The 22,742-nt window shown below is 35.0% G+C and overlaps 1 protein-coding gene across 1 annotated transcript in view; it reads right to left on the bottom strand.

The window, feature by feature from the left end:
• HCN1 (hyperpolarization activated cyclic nucleotide gated potassium channel 1) overlaps positions 1-22,742 on the bottom strand; it is a 401,226-nt gene that overhangs the window by 352,537 nt on the left and 25,947 nt on the right. Inside the window, exon 2 of the mRNA XM_028098094.1 lies at positions 2,364-2,787. Within this exon, the coding sequence (XP_027953895.1) occupies positions 2,364-2,787 (424 nt within the window). The remainder of the gene's footprint in view (positions 1-2,363; positions 2,788-22,742) is intronic.

Below are 22,742 nucleotides of genomic sequence, written 5' to 3'. Positions count from 1 at the left end.
GCTTACGGTGTGAATCATGTAGGTGATGAAATAATAAATTTGAATTAAATTCTGGATTAATTAATATTGTTTCTTCCCTATTTCACAGTATTACTAGCAGACATTAAATACCATGCTATAAGTGATTTTACACGGGGGTATCATATAATCAAGAAAACGTTCTTCACTTAAATGAGCTTATGGTTCATTTATCATCAAGGTCATTTGTTTATAAGCAAGATCTTGCCAACTCCTGACTCTAGCTTCAATGGGTTTGGTTACCAAATTTCTGTGAGTGCATATTAAATTGCATTTTACAGTCAGTAATGATGGCAGTGAGCCGATGATCCTGAATTATATCATGGCATCTTTAAAACACCACCCCATTACATGGATCTAGGTGACTGTAACCGCTGCCAGGAACCAGAGGGCAATAGTGTAAGGGCTGTCCTCCTCTATGACTGCATGGCTTGCCATTTTATCTGATAGGATACCATCTGTTCATCCTGCTGCCAGTCTCTAGGGTAATTGGGTTAAAACCACAAGACATTGAAAATAGTCACATTGCCCACTATATTTTTAATTGCCTGGCTATTTATATCAGTAACTTTTCTTCTTACAGGCTAGTCATTAAAAAAAAAAATTGTGACCATGTTTTAGGGGGTAAATGCTCAACTCTTATGTTGCATAGATACAATCTTTGTTAAGACAAGCTTCCTACAATTTCTTATGCAATCTATAAAATGGTGGAATACTAAAGTATTTATCACTGAAAGAGTGTATGTTATAGTGAGAAGCTATATAGCTCTGTGGTTAGGAGCATTTGCTCTGAAGTCAGATCACCAAGGTTAGAATCCCAGTTCCAGCTTTTAATAACTCTGTAAATCTGGGCAAGCTACCAGAATTATTAGGAAAATGAACGAATCCATGTAAGGAAAAAATATATTATTTGACATATAATAAGCCCCCAATAAATATTAACTAAAATTATCAATAATCATCTTGGTTTGATATTAATCTCAAACTGGTATAATCAAGTTTAAGAACCAAACATTTATTACATTTTAGATGGAATGTGTTATATAGAGATATAATACAAGATGAATCCAATTTCTCAAAAAATGCTTCATTTGATTTTGCATAAAATCCACATCCATATTTTAAGAATGATCCACTTTTATGCCTTTCAGCAGAATCTTATGCAGTGTTTTATTATTGCATGTCATTTCCTGAAATCCTGGGAACCAAAATGTCATTGACAAGCACACACAAAACACTGCTACAGTCTCACAGAAAGCAGAACTAATGTTCACAGAAGTTCCATTTTAGGACTTGTTTAAACCTAAATTCCAAAACATAATTCTTCCTAAAAACGTTAAGACGCATTTCCGTAGTGAGTAAAGCAATAATTAATCTATTGCCAGTATATTGTTTTCATTAGCCCAGGTTTAGGCACTCTAAGCCTTTTTGATCCTCATTTTTATGCAAACAACAAAATTCAGGTTATAATTAATTTTAAAAAGTAGACTTAGAAGGAAAATAAAGTCAAAAAGGTTACAAAGCAGACTCTGGAATTAGGAACATAAACTCCTTTGTTCAGTCATGATACATTTAACTCAGATCTTTCAAAACTCCAGTTGGCTGAGCCCTTTTAGGTCCCACCAACTGCGTAAGAACAACAGATGCCCTCTTCAGCAAAATATTGGCCAGATTCATTATATTTATTCACTGTACTATTTGTGTTTTCTATATAATAATTTCCCTCCTGGGTATGCTGTTTTTCAGTATTTTGAAATGAATTAATAGGGAGAAATTATAAAAAATAATTATAGGCAAAGCATAACACTGAGCAAAATTATTATGCTAAAATCAGTCTTTACATATATACAATTGGAAATACTTTTTAAGAGTTTGTTTTCTTCAAATGTAAATTCCCCAAAACTTCAATACTAGAGGAACCATAAACCAGATTATCTCATAGAACTAATGATACAAACTAGATTAGCAATCAGAGCCTACACATCTTCGTCAGAGATGGTACTTGAAGTATTCATATTAAATAAAAAGAAACTTCCCATGGTAGAAGAGGGATTGCATTGGTTAGGATAAACATTTGTTGATTAAAGAGGATTTGTTTTTAAAAAGAGACTTAATTGGCATAAAAAACTGTTTTACAATCACTATTTTTTCAGTTGATTCAAATTCAGTATTTGACCATATCTTTGAAGTACAAATATATCACTTATGCACCAAAAGGAATAAATAGAATTTTTCTTCTTGAATTTTATAAAACTCATTATACATAGCACAGGTGTTCATCTTAAAAGTTAGAGTTAACAATCTCATGCTATAGTGGCTTTAAAGTAGTAAAAGATATATCTTACCTCTTCCCACTGATGTATGTATCTAATTAACCTTGAAAGTCGTAATAAACGCAAGAGACTGAGAATTTTTGTAAACCTCACAATGCGAAGTGCCCTGGCTGTCTTGTAAACTTCTGAATCCATTCCTTTTTCTACAATGAGAAAGATATAATCCACTGGGATTGATGAGATGAAGTCAACCACAAACCAGCTTTTTAAATAATTCATCTTGATCACTTTAGGGTCCAGGATGATTTCAGAACTGTCTTCATTGACAGTGCCAGTCCTAAAATTCATTATCAGGTCCAAAAGGAAAACTGTATCTGATGCCACATTGAAAATAATCCATGGTGTTGTTGTTTGCTCTGTAAAGAATGTGATTCCAACTGGTATGATGACCAGGTTTCCAACCATCATTATAAGCATTATTAAATCCCAATAAAACCTACAACAAATAAAAAAATCAGATTTTAAGATATAGACAATAACCATTCTTCCCCCATCATAACAAAAATTACCGATTTATGGTTAAATAAATGAGTAAAAGAACGAAGTCTTTGTTTAGTAAATAAGGAACTCCTTCAATGGTTATAAATTTAAATCTAAGTAAACTTAATATATTTCTAAAGCAAAGCATTGTGTTTATAGAATTCTAAAAATTATTTGATATGAAGTGTTACTGAAATAAATTCAAGAACACTCATTCCCCCATTTATCTGGTAAAAAAGCAAAGACAACCTCCTCGATGTTAACATGTAATATAGATGGAAATAAAGGAGAAGAAGCATCAGACCAGAAGATCTACCTTAAAAAGCATTTTTGTGAAGATTCTCTAGAGATGCTTTGAAGTACCTTATATGTCAAATTACGATCAATGATTCAATCAATGATTAAAATAAATACTAAAATACTGGTACACTAAAAATATTGGTACTATAAATTATCTCTAGGAGTACGGATTGGGTCAACCATAAATTGCAGGCTATCCCATGGCTTCATTGTATTCCAAATATTTATGCTTTCTTCTTTTTTAGTTTGAAATGAGAAACTAATTTTGTTCTAAGGCTAAAAATAATTGAACAGACCATTCTAGATTTTAAACTAGAATCTATCCAAAATTCCCACTTTTATCACTGTTTCACTGAACAACTACTTTAAATATATTCCCACTATTTTCACAGATAATTCTTTCTAAAATTTCTGATTTAATTTTCAATACATCTATGATTACTAGCTACCTTTTGAAACATTCTTACCTTATGTTAAAATTGGGAGAAAAACCAATAAAATATAGTATAGTATAATATAGTTTAGTTATTTTCATGCAGTTTATTTAAAGTCTATTGACAGTGTAGTGAACAGACGAGGTAATAGATTACTTATATTTGTTACAGTATACACTTATAAAAATGAAGAAGCAGATCAACTAGTACAACCTTATAATCATGAAATAGTCTCCAGAAACATGAGATCCTTCATCCTATTCATAGATATCTTCTTCTGGCAGTTTTGTTGTATAAATGATGTAAATTTCTTCTTTTAAAAAAAGATTTTATTTATTTGAGAGAGAGAGAGAGCGCGCGCGCATGAGCAGGGGAAGGGCAGAGGGAGAGGAAGAAGCAGACTCCCATCATAGCCTGGTGTGTGCTCAGGACCCTGAGATCGTGACCTGAGCTGAAGTCAGACTTAATGGACTGAGGCATCGAGGTGCCCCAATGATGGAAATTTCTAGGACAGAAATTTCTGTCAACCAAGATCTCTTTATTTTACATTACTTCTCCTATTTAGACTACTTGGGCTACATTTGGTAAGGTATATAATTGCATAAACCTTTCAAAGTTACTATCATATCTGGTTATGAATGACTTGGGATAAAACTAGTTGTGTAAGAAAGAACTATATTTAGGCCTTTTCTCCCCTTGTCTCCACCCCCGAGGATTATGTAAAAAGTAAATGTTTCTCGTTTTGAAGATTTCACCCGTCTTTGTGTCACAACGTACCGACACAGTTACGGACAAGCATACAAATACCCATGTCAGTCATACATCCTGCACTGTCAATTCCAATGACATATTTTCTCTTTTATTCCCCTCCTCTTTTAATGGAAGTGCAAAATGTGCCATTTAATACACCAAGGACAGAGGAGAGATGTAGAGGAGATGCAATATTGTAATAGCTATTTCACAAAAAGTGACATCATTGAACTCTAAAATGAAACCCTGTGTGCCCTGAGGATTTTCACTTTTCTGGCCACTCTTACCAGTCTCTTCTGTGAGCTCATCCCTCTGCCCTCCCCTTGAAGGCTGCCGTTCCCCTGGGTGTCACGCATAGTCCTTTTCTCTTCTATTCTACACATGTTCTTTGAGCAATATCATAGACTCATCCACATCCTTATGATTAATTCATAACTGATGACTCCCAAAAGCTCCACCTCTGGTCCATTCCTGTCTTCCAAGCCTCCAAAACCTCCCCATCAGCAGCCTATTGGATCTATCCCCATGCAAAGCTCACACTCACGTCACAGCAGGCATATGCTCAAACTCATCACCTCCCCTCTTATATAGATTTCTCACATGTTCCCTAGGCCAGGGAATGGAACAACTCTATACTTTATTTGCAAGCCAGAAACCCTGGAGAAATCCTAGAAAACTCCCGGCCTCAAATCTACTCAATCTCACATTAGGATGTTTGGTTCTAACACCCACGTATAAGTTGTATTCATCCATTTGCCCTTTACAATTCCCACTGCAACTATCTTCAACTAGAAATTCTTCCCAGCTGTTTAATTTGGAGACAAGTTATTTAAATTCTCTAATCCTAAAATTTTCTCATCTATAGAATGAAGATTATTATAGAACCAAATATGTAGAGTTTTATAGATTAAATGAAATAATATATGCAAATCATATATCCTAGCATATAACAAATCATGGCACACAATGCTGGTGGCCTACTTAGTACTCCTTACCTTAGTATTTCCTTACCAAAAGAAAAACAATTTTGCGGAGAGCAGCCAGAAGCCCATTGAAAAAGTACTCACTTTTACAGTCATCCTTATATTTCTCTCATTAAGACAGAAGATATTTTTAAAGAAAAATAAAACATATTCTATCATAGCCTCTGACTCAATAGAAATGAAGAGGATAAAGTGACATCTATTCATTGTTGGAGCAGTAATTTTTATCACACCATAGCTTTTTATCAGTGGTACTTAATACGGTCTGAAGGCATCAGAAATCTCATTATCAATATAAAGCTCCATTAAATCTTATAATTTCCTTTTAAAGTATCACTGACTCTATTTTACAGACATAAACACAGATCTTGTTATAGACTTTGCATAATATAACACTTTCTTCAGTTAACATGGATTCATTCCTTATCTAGCCAAGGAAAATACAGTTGTCACCCACTCTAAAAGTATGATATAACTTCTGTGTTTTAAGCAAAGAATATGTTCCTGAAAACTGACCGCATGAGACTCTCTTGCCTACCTGCCCCCAAGTTTCTTTTCTTGACTCTGCTCTGAAAATGTCTCTTGAATACTCAGGCTCACCCTTTCTCTTAATTTTTAATTTCTAAGTCTCATACATGTTATTATGGAATAGTCTTTCCTATTCATTCCTCTTTCTATTCCCACTGTTATCTAGTTTGGGCAGAACTAGTTCTTCCTTAGAATAGCTCAAGTCTTCCGTCTATGGAATCTGACCAGTTTTAACCATCAGTCCCAGAGTGTTATGTTATCTAACACATAACTTGCCAGGTCAAAAACCATCAATGACTCTCTTCAGTAAAAATAACTCAGCCTGATTTTCAAGCCACTCTATAATACAGCCTCCTTCTCCTTTCCCAGCCTCTTCTTTAACACTGTATGTGGCAAGAACATAACTTAAGCAAGAAAGTACTTACTCTTACCTTGCCATCATGCTCATCTAGGTAAATGTACAGGAGATACAGTTTCTTCCATTCTATTTATTCATTTTCCTATTAGCACTCTACCTACCCTTTAAGTCTTGTTCTGATACTGAGTTTCTTATTTGTTTTTTTTTAGCAACCCCCAGAGCAATATATATTTTCAGCATGCTTCTTATTTTATTTTTCCTTTTGTTACTAATTATTTATTTTTGTTTCTTCCATCATTCCTGGATTTAAGTTCTTTTAAAAATTTTATTAAGTTTTTAACTTCAATTCCAGTATAGTTAACATAGAATGTTATATTAGTTTCAGGTGTACAATATAGTGATTCAACAATTCCACGTAGTACTCATGGATATAAGTTCTTTGAAGTTCAAAACTGTATTTTTATCTTCTGTTTGACTTCTATAGTAATGTTGACAATATCTAGGACAACAAAGGTTAAGAAGATACAGTAACTGAATTTTTAATGGAAACATACACTTCAGTGGGTATAAAGAAATCCTTTTTAATAAGACAATGAGCACTAATGGAGTAATTTCTTAACTTATCCTTTATATAACTCTGGATTTTTCTAATTGAGGGTTTTTATAACATAGAAGACATTGTAACAAGTTAAAAGGAAACAAAGAGATTAGGAATATGTTCTGAGGTTAAACAGCCTAAAAACAAAGCAGTTTTGGATTTGACACTTGGTTTGGTATATCACAAAATCCATCTCCTGCTTTAGAGAGACAACATTTGTAAAGGATCTTGGTTGGACTTTAAAGGCAGACTAGGGTTCAAATCCCTGTTCCACTAGCTCTATGGGTTTGGGCAACGTATTTAACTGCTGTGAACTTCAATTTTCTTACACTACTCTGAGTTTCTCTGCAGGAAGACGGAATGCAATTATGTACGCAAAGTGTAGAGTACAGAACCTGTTGTACAGCAAGTTCCTTTGAAAAACCAGCAAAGCAGAGAGGGCACTCACTGGGAAGCAACAGCCTTGACAATTACAGGAGTTACCTAGTAACCATTTTTACCTTATACTGAAAGTGGATAAAATAGACAAAATAAAATAGTATTACAATTATAATTAATGTATCACTAATAACTATAAGTTTAATTACTAATAAAATAATTACTTTTCATAGAGAAATTTTTTTTTATGTTAAGAATCTATTTCCCCCCCTATGAGTTTTTTGAAGAGAAAAAGTCCCATTGTAAAGATTGGTCCATGATATTAAACTTTGAGGAACTGAAAATTCAATCATGCTTCTTTCTTTCTTTCTACCGACTTGCATACTTCTATAAGACTTGTGGTAAATAAAGATAGCCCCCACTGACCTAACAAGAGTTCCCATGATCCTTATAATAGCTGCACTAGTTGAAATAATCTGATGCCAAATATTTCTAACTTAAAGCCTTAAATTTAAAAACTTCCACGTTCTGCTACTGGAGGTCCTTGCCTTTAAATCTGTCTGTCTAAATTATGAATGAAAGATTCTCTTTTTCTCCTCTCTAATGAAAGAAATATTTTCGTTAAGTGGAATGGAAGAAAGAACTTCTGGTTAAATCCTTGAAATGATACCAGATTTATATGTGGCCACTATTTTACCTGTTGTTGAAGTCAAATTATGTGACAAACCTGCCCTAGTATTCACTTAAGACTCACTGCTAAAAATTATATTTTTAGATATGAACCATAATTTGGGCATGTTTGTAAACCAAACTATTTATCAATTTAAATAAATAAACAAATATCCAACTGGATTCACTTTTTATTAAACACACAGTCCTTGCAATTATTTTTCAAATTTTATTTAAAGCTGATTTTCAAAAGTCCAGTAGCCTGATTATTAGATACATATCCTCTCTTTTAACTGAGCAGAGTTGACAAAAAATGTTACATTAGTCTTAGGTATACAACATAGTGACTCAACAAGTCTGTTATGCTATGTTCACCAACCGGCATCCTACAATGCTATCATACCACTGACTATATACTCCCTAAGCTGTAGCTTTTATCCCTGTGACTTATTCATTCCATAACTGCAAGCCTATAACTCTAACTCCCCTTCACCCATTTTGGGGCACATATCTGTTGAAAAATGAAGTGCCTTCTCATAAATGCTATGTCCTCTTTATAGTACATCAGTGGCAATTCACCGCATCAAATCTCAAGCAGCCAATACCTGAACTCTGATCTGAGGGGTTCTCAGACATCCTTCATCACTTTACAAACCTCACTATTTACAGACTACTCATACGGGGGTTGATGTTTTATAGGACATATGCCTTTTCTAAGCTTTGCAAAGAAGTTTTCTTGATCAGGTCTGTTATCTGATCTAATGCCTTAATGTCCTGCAAGGCCACATTTATTGTCTATGGGGAGTGTGGAATGAAGGTATGAGAAAACACAGACAATTCAAATATAGGCAATTTGAAGTGAAAATACACTAGTTTTCTTACTACAGTAAAACCTTGCTAAGATCCTAACTGTAGGAACATTTAGCCTAAGTTATGGACAAAACTAAGTTAAACCATATTTGAAGACATTTAGAGGTTTTTAAGTAAACATAGCAATTTACCCAATGAAAACATGAGATGGGTAGGAGGTATATTACATTTAGCTAATCTTATTTGTTAAAATGAGTTAATAGGATGGAAATTTATCCCTACAATTGTATTAAGATCTGTACCAATCCAGGCAAAAGCAAACATGTCTTTCTACCTCCCCATTCCTCTGCAATTTCACTTCTTCATTGTCGTTAATCTTCTCAGTGCCAACATTAATGGCTTTATATTGGTCCATTTACTCTTGTTTACAGCATTTTACAACTTTGACTCTTCACTCCTCCTGTTTGAAACTCTGTCAAACCTTCGGTTTCTATGATTCTGCATTTTCATAGTGCCTCTATTATATATTAGCAGAACTTTATTTTCCTCAACATTTGCCTGACTCTTCTTCTTCCTACATTCAAGTAGACATTCTATGTGATCATCTCACTCAGCTTCTTCGCCCTCCATCACTCTCTCTTGGTCACATCAACCCCCAAATGCTAATATGGGAACATAATATGTCAACGTAACTAATATGTTAACGTAAGTGGTTCTTAAATCAATCACTGGTCTTACTTCCTGTGAAGGAGTTAAGCATTTCTAACTATGTTCACCTTCGTTAGTCCCAATGGCACAGCCATCTCAACAGGGTTAAATCTAAACCAATTAACCTTATGGCCCAAAAATAGTTCTCCTGATATTTTTACTTCTATTTATTATAGAGCTTATATAGCATGGCAGCTTCTGCTGCTTCCTCCTCCTCCTTCTTCTTCTTCGTTCTTCTTCTTCCATTGTTTCTTTCTTTCAGCCACCCACTAGGCACAAAACTTAAAAATTATCCCTGACTATTCTGTCAGCCCAGCTCTGGCATTCAATCACTTGCCCACCCTTACATTCCTTCTAATACAATAGTTTTCATAGTCAGCTTTTCGTTTTGTTCCATCACCAACATTCTTTATGAAGTTTTTATTAGATCATTATTCTGCTTACTAATTTTCCTGTTTCTACCTGCCCTAGTAAATTACCTTCTATTTATATCCAGACTTTCCTATTGCTTGCAAAATGAAATGTAATCATTCAAAATCCTCTAGTGTGTCCCAATTCTATATCTTGAAGCTTATCTTTTTTTGTACATACTACTACATGGTCCTCAGCTAAATTTAAAAATACTGTTTTCCAGACTCTTTGTTTTTGCCACTGCCCAGCAAATGCCTGGGATTTCCTTCTCCCAAAACCCAAAATCAACCTCTATATTTTCCTCTGTGACTGCAATGGTCAACTTAAATGCCAGTATTCTCTTTTATCCGATCCCCAGCCCAGCTGGGTTTCATCTCCCTGACTCTAACTCCTATCTCAATTTCTCTATGCAATTTTCAGCATTTGGGGGCACCTACTAATGAACAGCATCTTACCAAAATATGATGTCAATAATAATTTGATAGACCATTTAATGAACAGTGTCTGAAAATACTGCTCTTGCCCTTATTTCTAGCAAAACTATATGTCAATCTTTTTTATACTTAAATTGCCTAGCAAACAGTATACATACTTCTGATTTCCCAATGATCAAATCCAAATTAATCACATTTATGTTAAGGAGGGATTATTAAAACATTATAAGATTTTAATTAAAGTAAATGACCATTTGTTCCTTTAGATGGTTTGGAAATTAAATAGGCATAAGCCTTTTTTATTTATCCATGAGTGGTAGAATAACGATGCATATTTTTTTTAACTACTCTAATCTTCTTGTTTTAGACAACAGGAAGAAAGATGTCATTCAGGGTATTTTCATTATGTCATTCAAATTTACTTCAGGGGAAGGCCACAACTTTCATTCCACTGAATCTAAACATCTGTCTACTCCTAATTGTCATACATGAAATATTATTTCTGTAAGTCTATACAGCTGTAATCAAAAGGTACAGAATAGGAAAGAACTCCCGAAGATTAAGTAGTTCTACACTGCAGTTTTCTATCTTTATGGTGACATATAGATTTTCCATAAAACAAAAATTACTAATTATAAAAGGTGAGTACAAACTGCATAAAATAGCTTCTACTGCTTAACTTTAAAAAGTTCAATCTAAAACTACCCCTTAGCTTCTTAGTATTTTCATTTGATTTACCATAAAGTAATTTTTAAAATTTTTATTCTCCACTATGACTCTCGGCACTTCATTCTTTTAAGGAAAGTAAAAATATTGTCAGTGGTCATGTCAATCAAAATGTGTTCTAGCGCCATTCACTCTAGTGTAAAATTCATTAAGTTGACGTCTATTTTTTTTTAACTATTTCCAAGGACAGACTAAAAGAAATTCCATATTAGCATTTTACCAAGAGATAGTCCCAGGACACAGACATTGAAGACATTTCTATTTTGAAGCTCAATTAAATGAGATCATAAGAGACTCTTAAGGACAGAGAACAAACAGGGTTGATGGAGGGAGGTGGGGAGGGGTTGGGCTAGATAGGCTGTGACGTGTATTAAGGAGGACACGTGTTGTGATGAGTACAGGGTGTTATATGGAAGAGATGAATCACTGAGTTCTACTCCTGAAACCAAGACTGCACTACATGGTAACTAGAATTTAAGTAAAAATTTGGAGAGAAAAAAGGGGGGAAAAGGATAAGTGCAATAAATACAAAGCAATTGCAAAAAAAAAAAAAAAAAAAGACTATCACCTCCTAACGGCTTTACATTTGCTGATATACTTTTATCCATCCACTGCGAAATTCTGAAAAGAAGATGAGTGAATTCTTCCCTGTCTAAATACATAGCTAATTTAAGTTTTATTCAAGTTGGAGATTTTAATTTCAGAATAATTCTTCCCTCGTTGCCACCACAATCTTCCCAACCACATTGCCTGTGTTTTCAAACTATCTGGTTTATCTTTCTTGTCACTGATTATATAGGTCATTTCCCTAAGTTTCTTGTTACTCTGCAAATCCCAACAAACCCTTATCCTCTTTGTTCATGCCTAAGCTGCCAAAGCCACACAGATCTTTTGCATTATTGCTCTAGCTTGAGGGTATGATAGAAGGTTCCAAATCAGTATCAAAGCACTTACTGTGTGCCCAAGTCTGTAAAATGTTTACATTTTATGGAAGTTTTTGAAGGGGTTCAAGATCCTGATTTCTGTATATAATAATTTACCTCATTGAGTATTAAAAAGGAAAGCAGCATCAGAGCAACAAAGTATAAGTAACATTATCATAGGTGTTTTGTAAACATTGTCTCATTTCAATCGCATAACAAAGAGTTGGCAGTTCCTCTTAAATTTAAGAGGAAACTGAAATCCATCCAACTAAAGGACATTCTTAAATTTTTGCAGGGAAGAAATGAGTAAAACTGCTTTTGAACCTGTGACCAATTATCATGCTTATGCTCCTTCCACCATAGTCAATGCTTAAATAAATGAATCAAGGATTTAAGAGCAATACTGAAACAAAATAAAACAAATACACACTTAGTAGCACAGTAGGGCAGTATAGCCACGCGTGGCACCCGCCCTTATCAGTTACCTATCTGAAATGGAAACAAAATTGTTTTCACAAGGGAAGTTCTAGCTCCTAAGGGGAGCAGACTATGGTGCTGCAGGTATGGCTAAATGGCTGGTCTTTTGGTTTCTGTGCCTTTCAGTATGGAAGCCATTGAGAGTTTACCTACATTCCCGGAGAATAAACATGATAGTTCATCTGTCCCTATTACCATACAGTAATATACATCTTCAAAATAAAGGAGCTATGAAATTTCCTATTTCAAAAGTGATTTCTGAATTTTTTCTGCCTTGGCCTGCAAAGACATATCTCACTAGTGTTTAAACCAAAGTCAATTCAGATGCTCTAAAGGCAAAAAGCTTTTGGAAAGCAAAAGTCAAATTTATTACCAAATATTTTCTCCAGATGGTTACATTATAATAATTCCAACAAATATGCACTGGCTACCTTCTACATAGTAGGTAGTGTCTAAGAAATACAAACATAAATTATATATAAATTCTGACCTCAAGAACTTCCAACTTAAAAGGAAAATGAAAAATTGTACTTAAGATAGGAGAAAGTTTAAGACATGTTCATAAATAGTATATTACAAGTACTCTGGGTTTCCAAAAGAGAAAAACAATTGGTCATCCATTTTTAAAAGTACTATTATTAAAGAAATTCAAAGAGAACATTTGCTGAGGAGGTCCTGAAGTTATATTTTATTCACAGCACAATTTATCAATAAATACGTGCTGCTTCCTAGGCTTGTCATGAAGCATACAAAGAGAATTAGACACAGTCCAGTCCTCAAGAAAAGAAGGTCTAGAAAAGATAAAAAACAGTATTTTCTAAAATATTGTAAGTTCTATATTAGACCTATAAAAAGAGCAATCCTAGGGCACACCAAGGAGAGAGATCAAGTTTTCCTTGGGGGAGGGACAGAAGAACTGGGCAAATAGATTTCAGAGAGTCAGTAATTGATACTTTATTTATACAATTACAGAAACTTGGATTGGGGTGCACAATGCCATGTGCATTCCCTGAGTTCTAAAGCTGTGCCAGTTTCTAGGCTGCAGTAGGAAGACCAAGAGAAACAGACACAAGGTACAGATAAAGGGATTAAATACCATGAAAGCTATCAGGTCTGGCGGAGTATCTACATTTTTAGTCAATGCTTTGGCTGTTACAAGATCAAACAAATCCAAGGCTACATCAAGTATTTTCCCGTCATATATTTTTAAAAACCTTGTTTTCCCAATTAAAATGAGGGCTCATGATCAAGGACAGCCAAGAATGTGATCAAATAAAAGCTCAATTAAAAGCATTATCTTCTGCTTATAGTTATAAATTTCATAGTACCATATTTTCTTCAAAACACCTTAGAAATAATCAAAATCTACTTACTTATTTTAAAAAAAACAACCTCTGAAGTTGAAAATTATTTATGTCCATGGGTTTTAGGTTCTACATGGATAATAAAATATTACTTCCATTTAGTTTATGTTTTTTTTTCCCCTCTAAAACAATACTAAAGGTGCTATTTCATACTTGAATTACATTGAGGTTTTCACCCATTGGCAGCTGCATGTTATCTGAGGAACAGAATGGGTGATGTGTCAAGGAAGAATGTGCTTCTCCCAGGAGCCTATGTTCCCAGGTCTGTAACAACTATCAAGGGTGTGTGGGCACTGTAACATTTACCGTGGAATATTTAAGAACTGAGGACCAAATTTCTTTAATTGTCTGGGTAATTCACATAAACACCTGGGCATATTTTAAGCAGAACTACCAGGATGAGAAATTTTCAGTCCCCTACAAATGAACTGAATGAATACTCCACTTCAGTCCCCATATATGTATGTTTCTAAATAGCCGTAACTAGAAATATGTTTGGCATCTCTTCTTTCATCCCTCCCCTCTTCATTCAGTGCCACTTATTAAATCTTTTTTTTTTTTTTGCTTTAACAGACACTATATCCACAATAGGATGTTTCTCCACAGATAACTGAACCCCATTAATAGGTGGGAGTTACATGAGCTTTTTCATGTAGCCCCATACCTTGTAGGAAATTTTAAAACTAACTATAAATTTATAAAATTCTGCGAGAGGTTTTTTGATTTGTACATTTCAGTTCATTTTTAAAAAGATGTGACTTCCACCTTCAGGTAAGTGACAGGTTGTGGTTTAACTTCTTCAATAGCTAAAAAAAGAAAATAACAGGGGCGCCTGGGTGACTCAGTTGGTTAGCGACTGCCTTCGGCTCAGGTCATGATCCTGGAGTCCCTGGATCGAGTCCCGCATCGGGCTCCCTGCTGAGCGGGGAGTCTGCTTCTCCCTCTGACCCTCCCCCCTCTCATGTACTCTCTCTCTCTCTCTCATTCTCATTCTCTCAAATAAATAAATAAATCTTTTTAAAAAAAGGAAATAACAAAAACAGAAAACTTGTGAAGACATAAAATTTCCAAGTTTTTTTGGTACCAGAGAGATAACTAGAAAAAAAAAAAAAGGACTCAAGAACTGATCTTATATTTGTCAAAGACAGCAATTCTTAAAATAATTATTTTGCTGTGTTTTAAGATTACTAACTCAAAGGTCTTTATTTCAAAACCCATAAAGTGTTACATAATAACAAAAGATTACAAGAGAAGTATCAACCTATAAAATATGTTCATGAGAATTAAATCATGCCAAAACTGTTGACAATTTAAAATCGATGTAAACATCTTAATTTACATTCCTACCCAATCTTTCTGACCTTTTCTCTCGCTAATCCTCAGCCTGCTCACGGAGCTTTAGAAAGCTAATCTAATTACTTGTCCTTTGTGCCTCCTTTTCTTAATTTCTTCTGCACAATTGCGCCCTGCAAGTGCTTGGAATACACTTCATCCCTTTCTCCTGTTCTTTACCTTCTTCATCCTCTAGCACAATCCTAAAGTCTCTAAGCTACAGTCACTACTCTTTTTCCTCTGAACCTGTGTGGCACACGAACCTTAGAATGTATTAAGCCTAATCCAGGGGCAAATCAGGGGCAAAATATATTTTGGGGTGGGAGTGAGGGGTTGGCAAATTGGTGGTGTGGAAAAGGGATTTAGGATTTGAGTAAAACCTTTTCCTTAGCCAGCATACTGCTTTTGCTTAGAGTTGTAATTGTTGGTCAATAAAAAATAACAACATATCTTAAAGACACTTAGTCTCACTTCATACAAGATTGCAAAAAAATATTTGGGTGGGCACAAGCTTTCACAAGGCTTCCCTTGGTATTTTTATGGAAGGCAATGACAATGCCTTATTGATGAATGAAGAAATAACCTCCACACTTGGCCTGGTACCCAAGTCATACAGTTTCTAAGTACGCTGGCTTTTTCCCTCACACACACACACACACACACACACACACACACACAAATGCTTTGTATTTTGATATGTATGTGGACAATTTTTCTAAGGTCTATTTCTCCAACTACAGTAGAAGTATTATAGTCAGGAATCACACGCATTTCTACTTTTCATTATATCCCCATTGTCTAATACAGTGTCCACAACTACAGTGAACTCTCTAGATATCTGCTGAATAAATGTATGCATGAATACTCAAGCCTTTAAGAAATAAAGGCACTGTATTATGATTTCAGTATATAAGTATCTCTTGAATATTTCTGTCTGTTTTGGGGACCTCAGTATCATGAAAATGTGGACAAGCAGGAAGGTGTCCAGAAAAGAATGAGGGGGGAAGATGATTAAAGAAACAGAAAGCCCAGCTTCTGAGAAAAGACTTAAAAAACTGAATACATAAAACTTAACTAGATTAAAACGCTGAAGAAATGTGAACAGATTCTGCACATTCTTGTAAATAAATAAGGACTTAGTTTAGCCTGCAGAGTAAGAGGAAGGAGGAGGAAGCCATAGCACCCACATTGGCTAGTCTTGTGAACCCCAACCGCTTTCAAGAAATGAGCCACAGAGGGCAGCAATAAAAATGTTTAGAAGGGTATGTTTCAAACATCATGTTTCCCTCAGGTTACGGAGTGGTTGGTTTGATATCTGGCCTGCAATCTTCCCAGAAACTTATGCTGGTCCAGGTGGGTAGATCTGCCATTCTCTTACTGTTTGCTAAACATCCAAGGGTTTATTGCAGTATTATTTACAATAGACAAGGTAGGGAAGCAACCTACATGTCCACTGATAGATGAATGGATAAAGATGTGGTGTGTGGAGGCGCCTGGGGGGCTCAGTCAGTTAAGCGACTGCCTTCGGCTCAGGTCATGATCCCGGAGTCCTGGGATCGAGTCCCACATCAGGCTCCCCATTCTCTGTGGGGAGCCTGCTTCTCCCTCTGCCTCTGCCTGCCACTCCCTCTGCTTGTGCTCACTCTCTCTCTCTCTCTCTCTGTGTCAAATAAATAAATAAAATCTTTAAAAAAAAAGATGTAGTGTGTGTGTGTATGCATGTATATGTATGTTTGGATATATATATATATATATATGGTATATATATGTGATATATATAATGGAATATTAGGCAGCATTTAAAAAGGATGAGATCTTGTAATTTGTGACAATATGGATGGACCCAGGGGATATCATGCTAAGTGAAATAAGTCAAACTGAGAAAGACAAATATCATACGATTTCACTCATATGTGGAATCTAAAAAGCTGGTGGCCTCACAATCCCAGATTTCAAGCTCTATTACAAAGCTGTCATCATCAGGACATTATAGTACTGGCACAAAAACAGATACATGGATCAATGGAACAGAATACAGAACCCAGAAATGGACCCTCAACGCTATGGTCAGCTAATCTTCGACAAAGCAGGAAAGAATATCCAATGGAAAAAAGAGTCTCTTCAACAAATGGTACTGGGAAAATTGGACAGCCACATGCAGAAGAATGAAACTGGGCCATTTTCTTATACCACACACAAAAGTAGACTCAAAATGGATGAAAGACCTAAATGTGAGACAGGAATCCATCAAAATCTTTAAGGAGAACACAGGCAGCAACCTTTCTGACCTCAGCCACAGCAAGTCCTTGCTAGGTAAGTTTCCAAAGATAAGGGAAATAGGCAAAAATGAACTATTGGGACTTCATCAAGATTAAAAGCTTTTGCATACAAAGGAAACAGTCAACAAATCCAAAAGACGACTGACAGAATGGGAGAAGATATTTGCAAATGTCTTATCATATAAAGGGCTAGTATCCAAAATCTATAAAGAGCTTATCAAACTCAATACCCAAAGAACAAACATCCAATCAAGAGATGGGGAGAAGACATGAACAGACATTTCTCCAAAGAAAACATCCAAATGGCCAACACACACATGAAAAAATGCTCAACATCACTCGGCATCAGGGAAATACAAATCAAAACCACAATAAGATACCACCTCACACCAGTCAGAATGGCTAAAATTAACAAGTCAGGAAATGAGAGATGTTGGCGAGGATGTGGAGAAAGGGGAACCCTCTTACAACTGTTGGTAGGAACGCAAGCTGGTGCAGCCACTCTGGAAAACAGTATGGAGTTTCCTCAAGAAGTTGTAAACAGAGTTACCCTATGACCCAGCAATTGCACTACTGGGTATTTACCCCGAAGATACAAATGTAGTGGTCCGAAGGGGTACATGCACCCCAATGTTTATAGCGGCAATGTCTACAATAGCCAAACTATGGAAAGAGCCCGCATGTCCGTCAACAAATGAATGGATAAAGAAGATGTGGTATATATACCACATATATATACCACAATGGAATTCTACTCAGCCATCAAAAAAATGAAATCTTGCCATTTGCAATGAAGTGGATAGAACTTGAGGGTATTATGCTAGGCGAAATAAGTCAATCAGAGAAAGACAACTATCATATGATCTCACTGATATGTGGAATTTAAGAAACAAAATAGAGACTCATAGGGGAAGAGAGGAAAAAATAAAACAAGACAAAACCAGAGAGGGAGACAAACCATAAGAGGCTCTAAATCATAGGAAACTGAGGGTTGCCGGGGGAGGGGATAAGGAACTGGGTGATGGACATTAAGAAGGGCATGTGATGAAATGAGCACTGGGTATTATATAAGACTGATGAATCACTGACCTCTACCTCTGAAACCAATAATACATTATATGTTAATTAATTGAATTTAAATAAAAACAAAACAAAAAAAATGACCAGCACTAAGACATTCTAATAAAATGATGAAGTTTTAAAAAAAATAAAAGAATAAACATCCAAACAATAAGCAGAATCAGACCTATAAAAACAGAGAACTGATGGTTGCCAGAGGAAAGGGGGGTAGGGAGATGGGCAGAATGGGTAAAGGGGAGTGAGAGATACAGGGTTCCAGTTTTAGAATGAACAGGTTGTTGGAACAAAAGGTACAACACAGGGAACACAGTCAATGATACTGTAATATCATTGTATGATGACAGATGGTAGCTACAACATCTGTGGTGCTATGCTATTTGGTGAACATAGCATAATGTATAGAGATGCTGAATCACTGTCATACACCCAAAACTAATGTAACATTGTGTGGCAACTATACTCAATTTTTTTTTTAAATCCAAGGGAAAATTATTTGTTTCATAGCCATTTACCTTATATTACTCCTCCTCTGAGGAAAATTTATGTCAGATTTTAAAAGAAATAAAGGTATCATTTTAGAATGACAAACCCCTTTACATTGAAAGCTACTGGGTTTTCCAAAACATATCAAGAAAAATAACAATGAGTTGAGACATTTTAAATATTAGTACAGTGTCAAGCATACTGTAGGAAAAACATTAGCAGAGATTGATGCCATTAACAAAATCACATCAAATTAAATTGTAAAACATATATTAAAAGAAAATTATGCTTAGGATCAATGTACAATGTTCTGCCAAGTTAACACAAACATTTCTAGAATATTCTGAATTGATGAAATTCTAGGAACTAATACTGTTAAGATGAATCAGTATTATAGCTCTATTTTGTTACATTTCAACTTGGTTGTCAAACTACTATAACATTGTTAGAGTTTGTCAGATAATAGGTATTTCCCAATTGCTATAAAACAACTTAGTATTCATAAAGTATTTTCACAGTAATCATTTTCATTGTATTTACTCAACAGTTCTGTGAGACTTGCAAAAATGTTTTATTAGCTCTACGTTTAAGAAGAAAAGCCTAAAACAAACTGGTATGTGACTTAGCCAAAATCACTCAGCTAGGTAGTGGCATCTAAGACTTGAAGTCAGGTTTTCTGGTAACTAACCCAGGGTTCTTTCCAGTATAATGCTATACATCGTATTTATTTTGATTTGTATTAATCAGTATTTTTACACAAAAAAAGCAATACTGTTTATGCTATAGCCATAGCACAATTTTCCTTATATGCATCAGAGCGTCTTTATAGAAAATAATTGGTATTAATGCTCAAAATAGATCATCACAAATGCAAAATGATGTACTCACTTCTGCCTCCCCTCTAAATATGTACTACTGAAAATGCATCCTAGATAACAGATCCATAATTTGGACAGGTAATATCTACTTATTTAGTTCCAAGCTTTACGGATATTAGCAGGCAATCAAGCATTCTAGTGAGTAGCAGGAGTCTTATTTAATAAGCATAATGTTGACTTTTCACCTTAATACTTTACAACTCCATTGCTCTTTACTTTAAAACAACTTTATAGAAAAATAAGTCTATTATCTTGCAATATTTGTGTCATATTTGTGTTTATTATTGACCAAAATAATTTCTTGGTGTTAGGGAAAAAAATAATACTTAAAAGCAGTGTGACAGGACAGAAAGAAGATTAGATTAGATGCACAAGTGCATAACTTCAGGTATTTAGTATTACCTAGACCTTATAATCTTGAGAAAATTGCCTTTCTCTGGGTATCTATCTTCTTCTTTGTAGAAACTGAACCTAAACAGTCTCCAACAAACTTCTCAAATCTAAGAGTTTCACTTTATAGCAGATATGTGTATGTCAGAACAAGAAACTGAGAGTACCGAAGCAATTTTTAAGAAGTTTAATATGAAAACTAACTTGGGGAAGACAGAAAAGAAGGGAGAAACTAGAAAATGATAGCATGGAAGCTTTGCAGTAGATGCAGGGAAGATTATAAATTCCATTTTTGATATAATGAGTTTAATATGTTTCATATTTGCATGATGGAAGACAGTTGGAACTATACTATTCTCGAATTCAGAAGGGATGCCAGGGCTAAGGAAACAACGTAAAGAGTTTTTGCATAGATTTGAAAACTGAAACTATTCAGAGAATATGAGTCCTCCAAGGGGGAAATTATATAGACATAAAGGAGGAAAGAGCCAAAGTGATGGTCATGAGCCAAGTCCACTCTTAGGCAACAAAAATATGAACCAAGAAATGAGGCTGGGATGGAAATCTCTGAGAGGAGATGGTGACTTGGCATAGAGAGTGCAAAGAACCATCTTTCCAAGAATAATGGAGTGACTAATCCAAGATAGGTATATACATTTAGTTGATGTATCTCTTTACATATCTTAATAATAAATTTCTCTGTAATTTACTTGTGTCATTGTGATAAGGAGATTTTTTCTAAAATGAATACTGAATATTTCATAAGATTCAGTTTTAGGAATAAATACATATTTGCATTATCTGTCATTTAGCTAGATTCCAATAACCTGAGCCAAGGGAGGACAAGTCATCATGTGATTATACTGATCAGTGTGAAATGCTATGTTTGAATAATTAAACACAGTATTGGTACTGCATATTTCTCACTTCAATCCAACAAAATTTTATTTCAATTCAAAAAAATTTTTGATCCTTTATACTTTGCAAGACATCATGACCAGTGTAAGATGTATGAATCTGACTAAAATATAAGGTAAAACATGATCAATTCAGATGACAAGAACATAAACAAAGCACTCTAGAAATTCAGGAGAGAAGGAAACTGAAAGAACCAAGTTCAGGGAACTTAGTTCGGGGGACTGGAGGAAACGGCAGGAAACTGACACTTAGCTGATCCAGGGATTTTGACAGATGAAAATGAGGTGGGGCCAGAGACAGCATTTCAGATGGGGAAAAAAAAAAATGGATTAGGAAAGTCCCAAAGGGAGCAGATACAGAGACTGTAGCTTCAGCATATGACTTATTTCTGGCAGACAGCAGGTGCTCCAAATACAGTTGCCGTATTGATGAATGATTAAATGAATGAAGCCTTGGAAAATCATATAATTCAACTAGAAAGTAGATTGTATCAAGATAAATAGAAGTAGTTTTAGTTATTGATGATTTTATTGTTATCTACCTACCCCTAAGAGTTATTGAGAATCACTGTCTTCACTGGAAAACTCGAGCTCAAATGGCAGAAGACTGACCTTAAAATTAATTGAATTATTAAAAAATTATGGATGAAAATATCTGATGTGAAAATATAATTTCTCATATGTGATACTACAGACACTTCAATAGCTATTCTATCAAACAAATCTTGAAAATATGCCTTTTGATTATCTAAACTTTCCCAAAGCTTTAGTGTTGTTTTCACATAAAATGAGTATATTATGGGCATGGCTTAGTTCTTCACCCAACAAGAGGATGATGAGCAGCGATGTTAGTTTAAGAACCATATGCACAGAAGTGAAATGAGTGATGAAATGAGTGCGAATGACTGGATAATTGATCTTAACAGCTGGTTAATTTTCCTAGGCCCAGCCAAAAAGTACTACTAAGCTTTGTGATGAATTCCTGAAAATGTGGTTGATGGCAAAAAATGCAACACACCTCCTTTGAAGGGAAAGCAAAGGGGTTGATGAAGCTAGATCTGATAGGTAAGATTTGGGGCAGGCAAAACAAAAGGGACAAGAGAAATAAAAGATGCCAATATGTGAAGAAGTGTAATATTTGAGAGGCTGGGCAGAAATCAACCCTTGCAGAGCAAGAGTAAATTCTGGAGAGAAGTTGAAAATAGAGACGAATAGGTACAATAGGGTTCCATTACAAAGGAATTTAAAAGTAGCCAGAAGAATTTGGAGTCGATATGGAATACAATAGGGAGATTTGGAAATCCTTGAATAGATGAGCAGCATAATGAAATAAGACTTTTGTTCTGTTTTGAAAATTTGCTGGGAAAGCTATGTAAATGATAAATTGGGATGAAATGTGAGTTCAGTTAGAAGGAGGTGATAGTCATATGAGGTGATTAGGATGATGAGGGTCTGACTAGGTTGGACATCGTGGGAATAAAGAAGAGGCAAGAAGTTCTACTTTGCAACAGTATCTAGTGCAGAAACGGAAGCAAGTTGGAAAGTGAAGATGATTCTAAGTTTTACAACTTGAGAATATAGAATAAATGTGTTAAAGATGAAGCCAGGTAGAGAAATGAGTAACTGGGAAGACCTGGATTTATGGTAAGATTTCATTCACTTTTGGACATGTTCATTTTGAAGAGGCTAGAAGAACACCCC

This window comes from Eumetopias jubatus, unplaced genomic scaffold, assembly GCF_037043125.1.
Source record: "Eumetopias jubatus isolate StellerSeaLion01/CBP00866 unplaced genomic scaffold, mEumJub1_p1.0 scaffold_5, whole genome shotgun sequence".
Lineage (NCBI taxonomy): Eukaryota > Metazoa > Chordata > Mammalia > Carnivora > Otariidae > Eumetopias > Eumetopias jubatus.
This window is presented reverse-complemented; position numbering and strand designations above follow the sequence as displayed.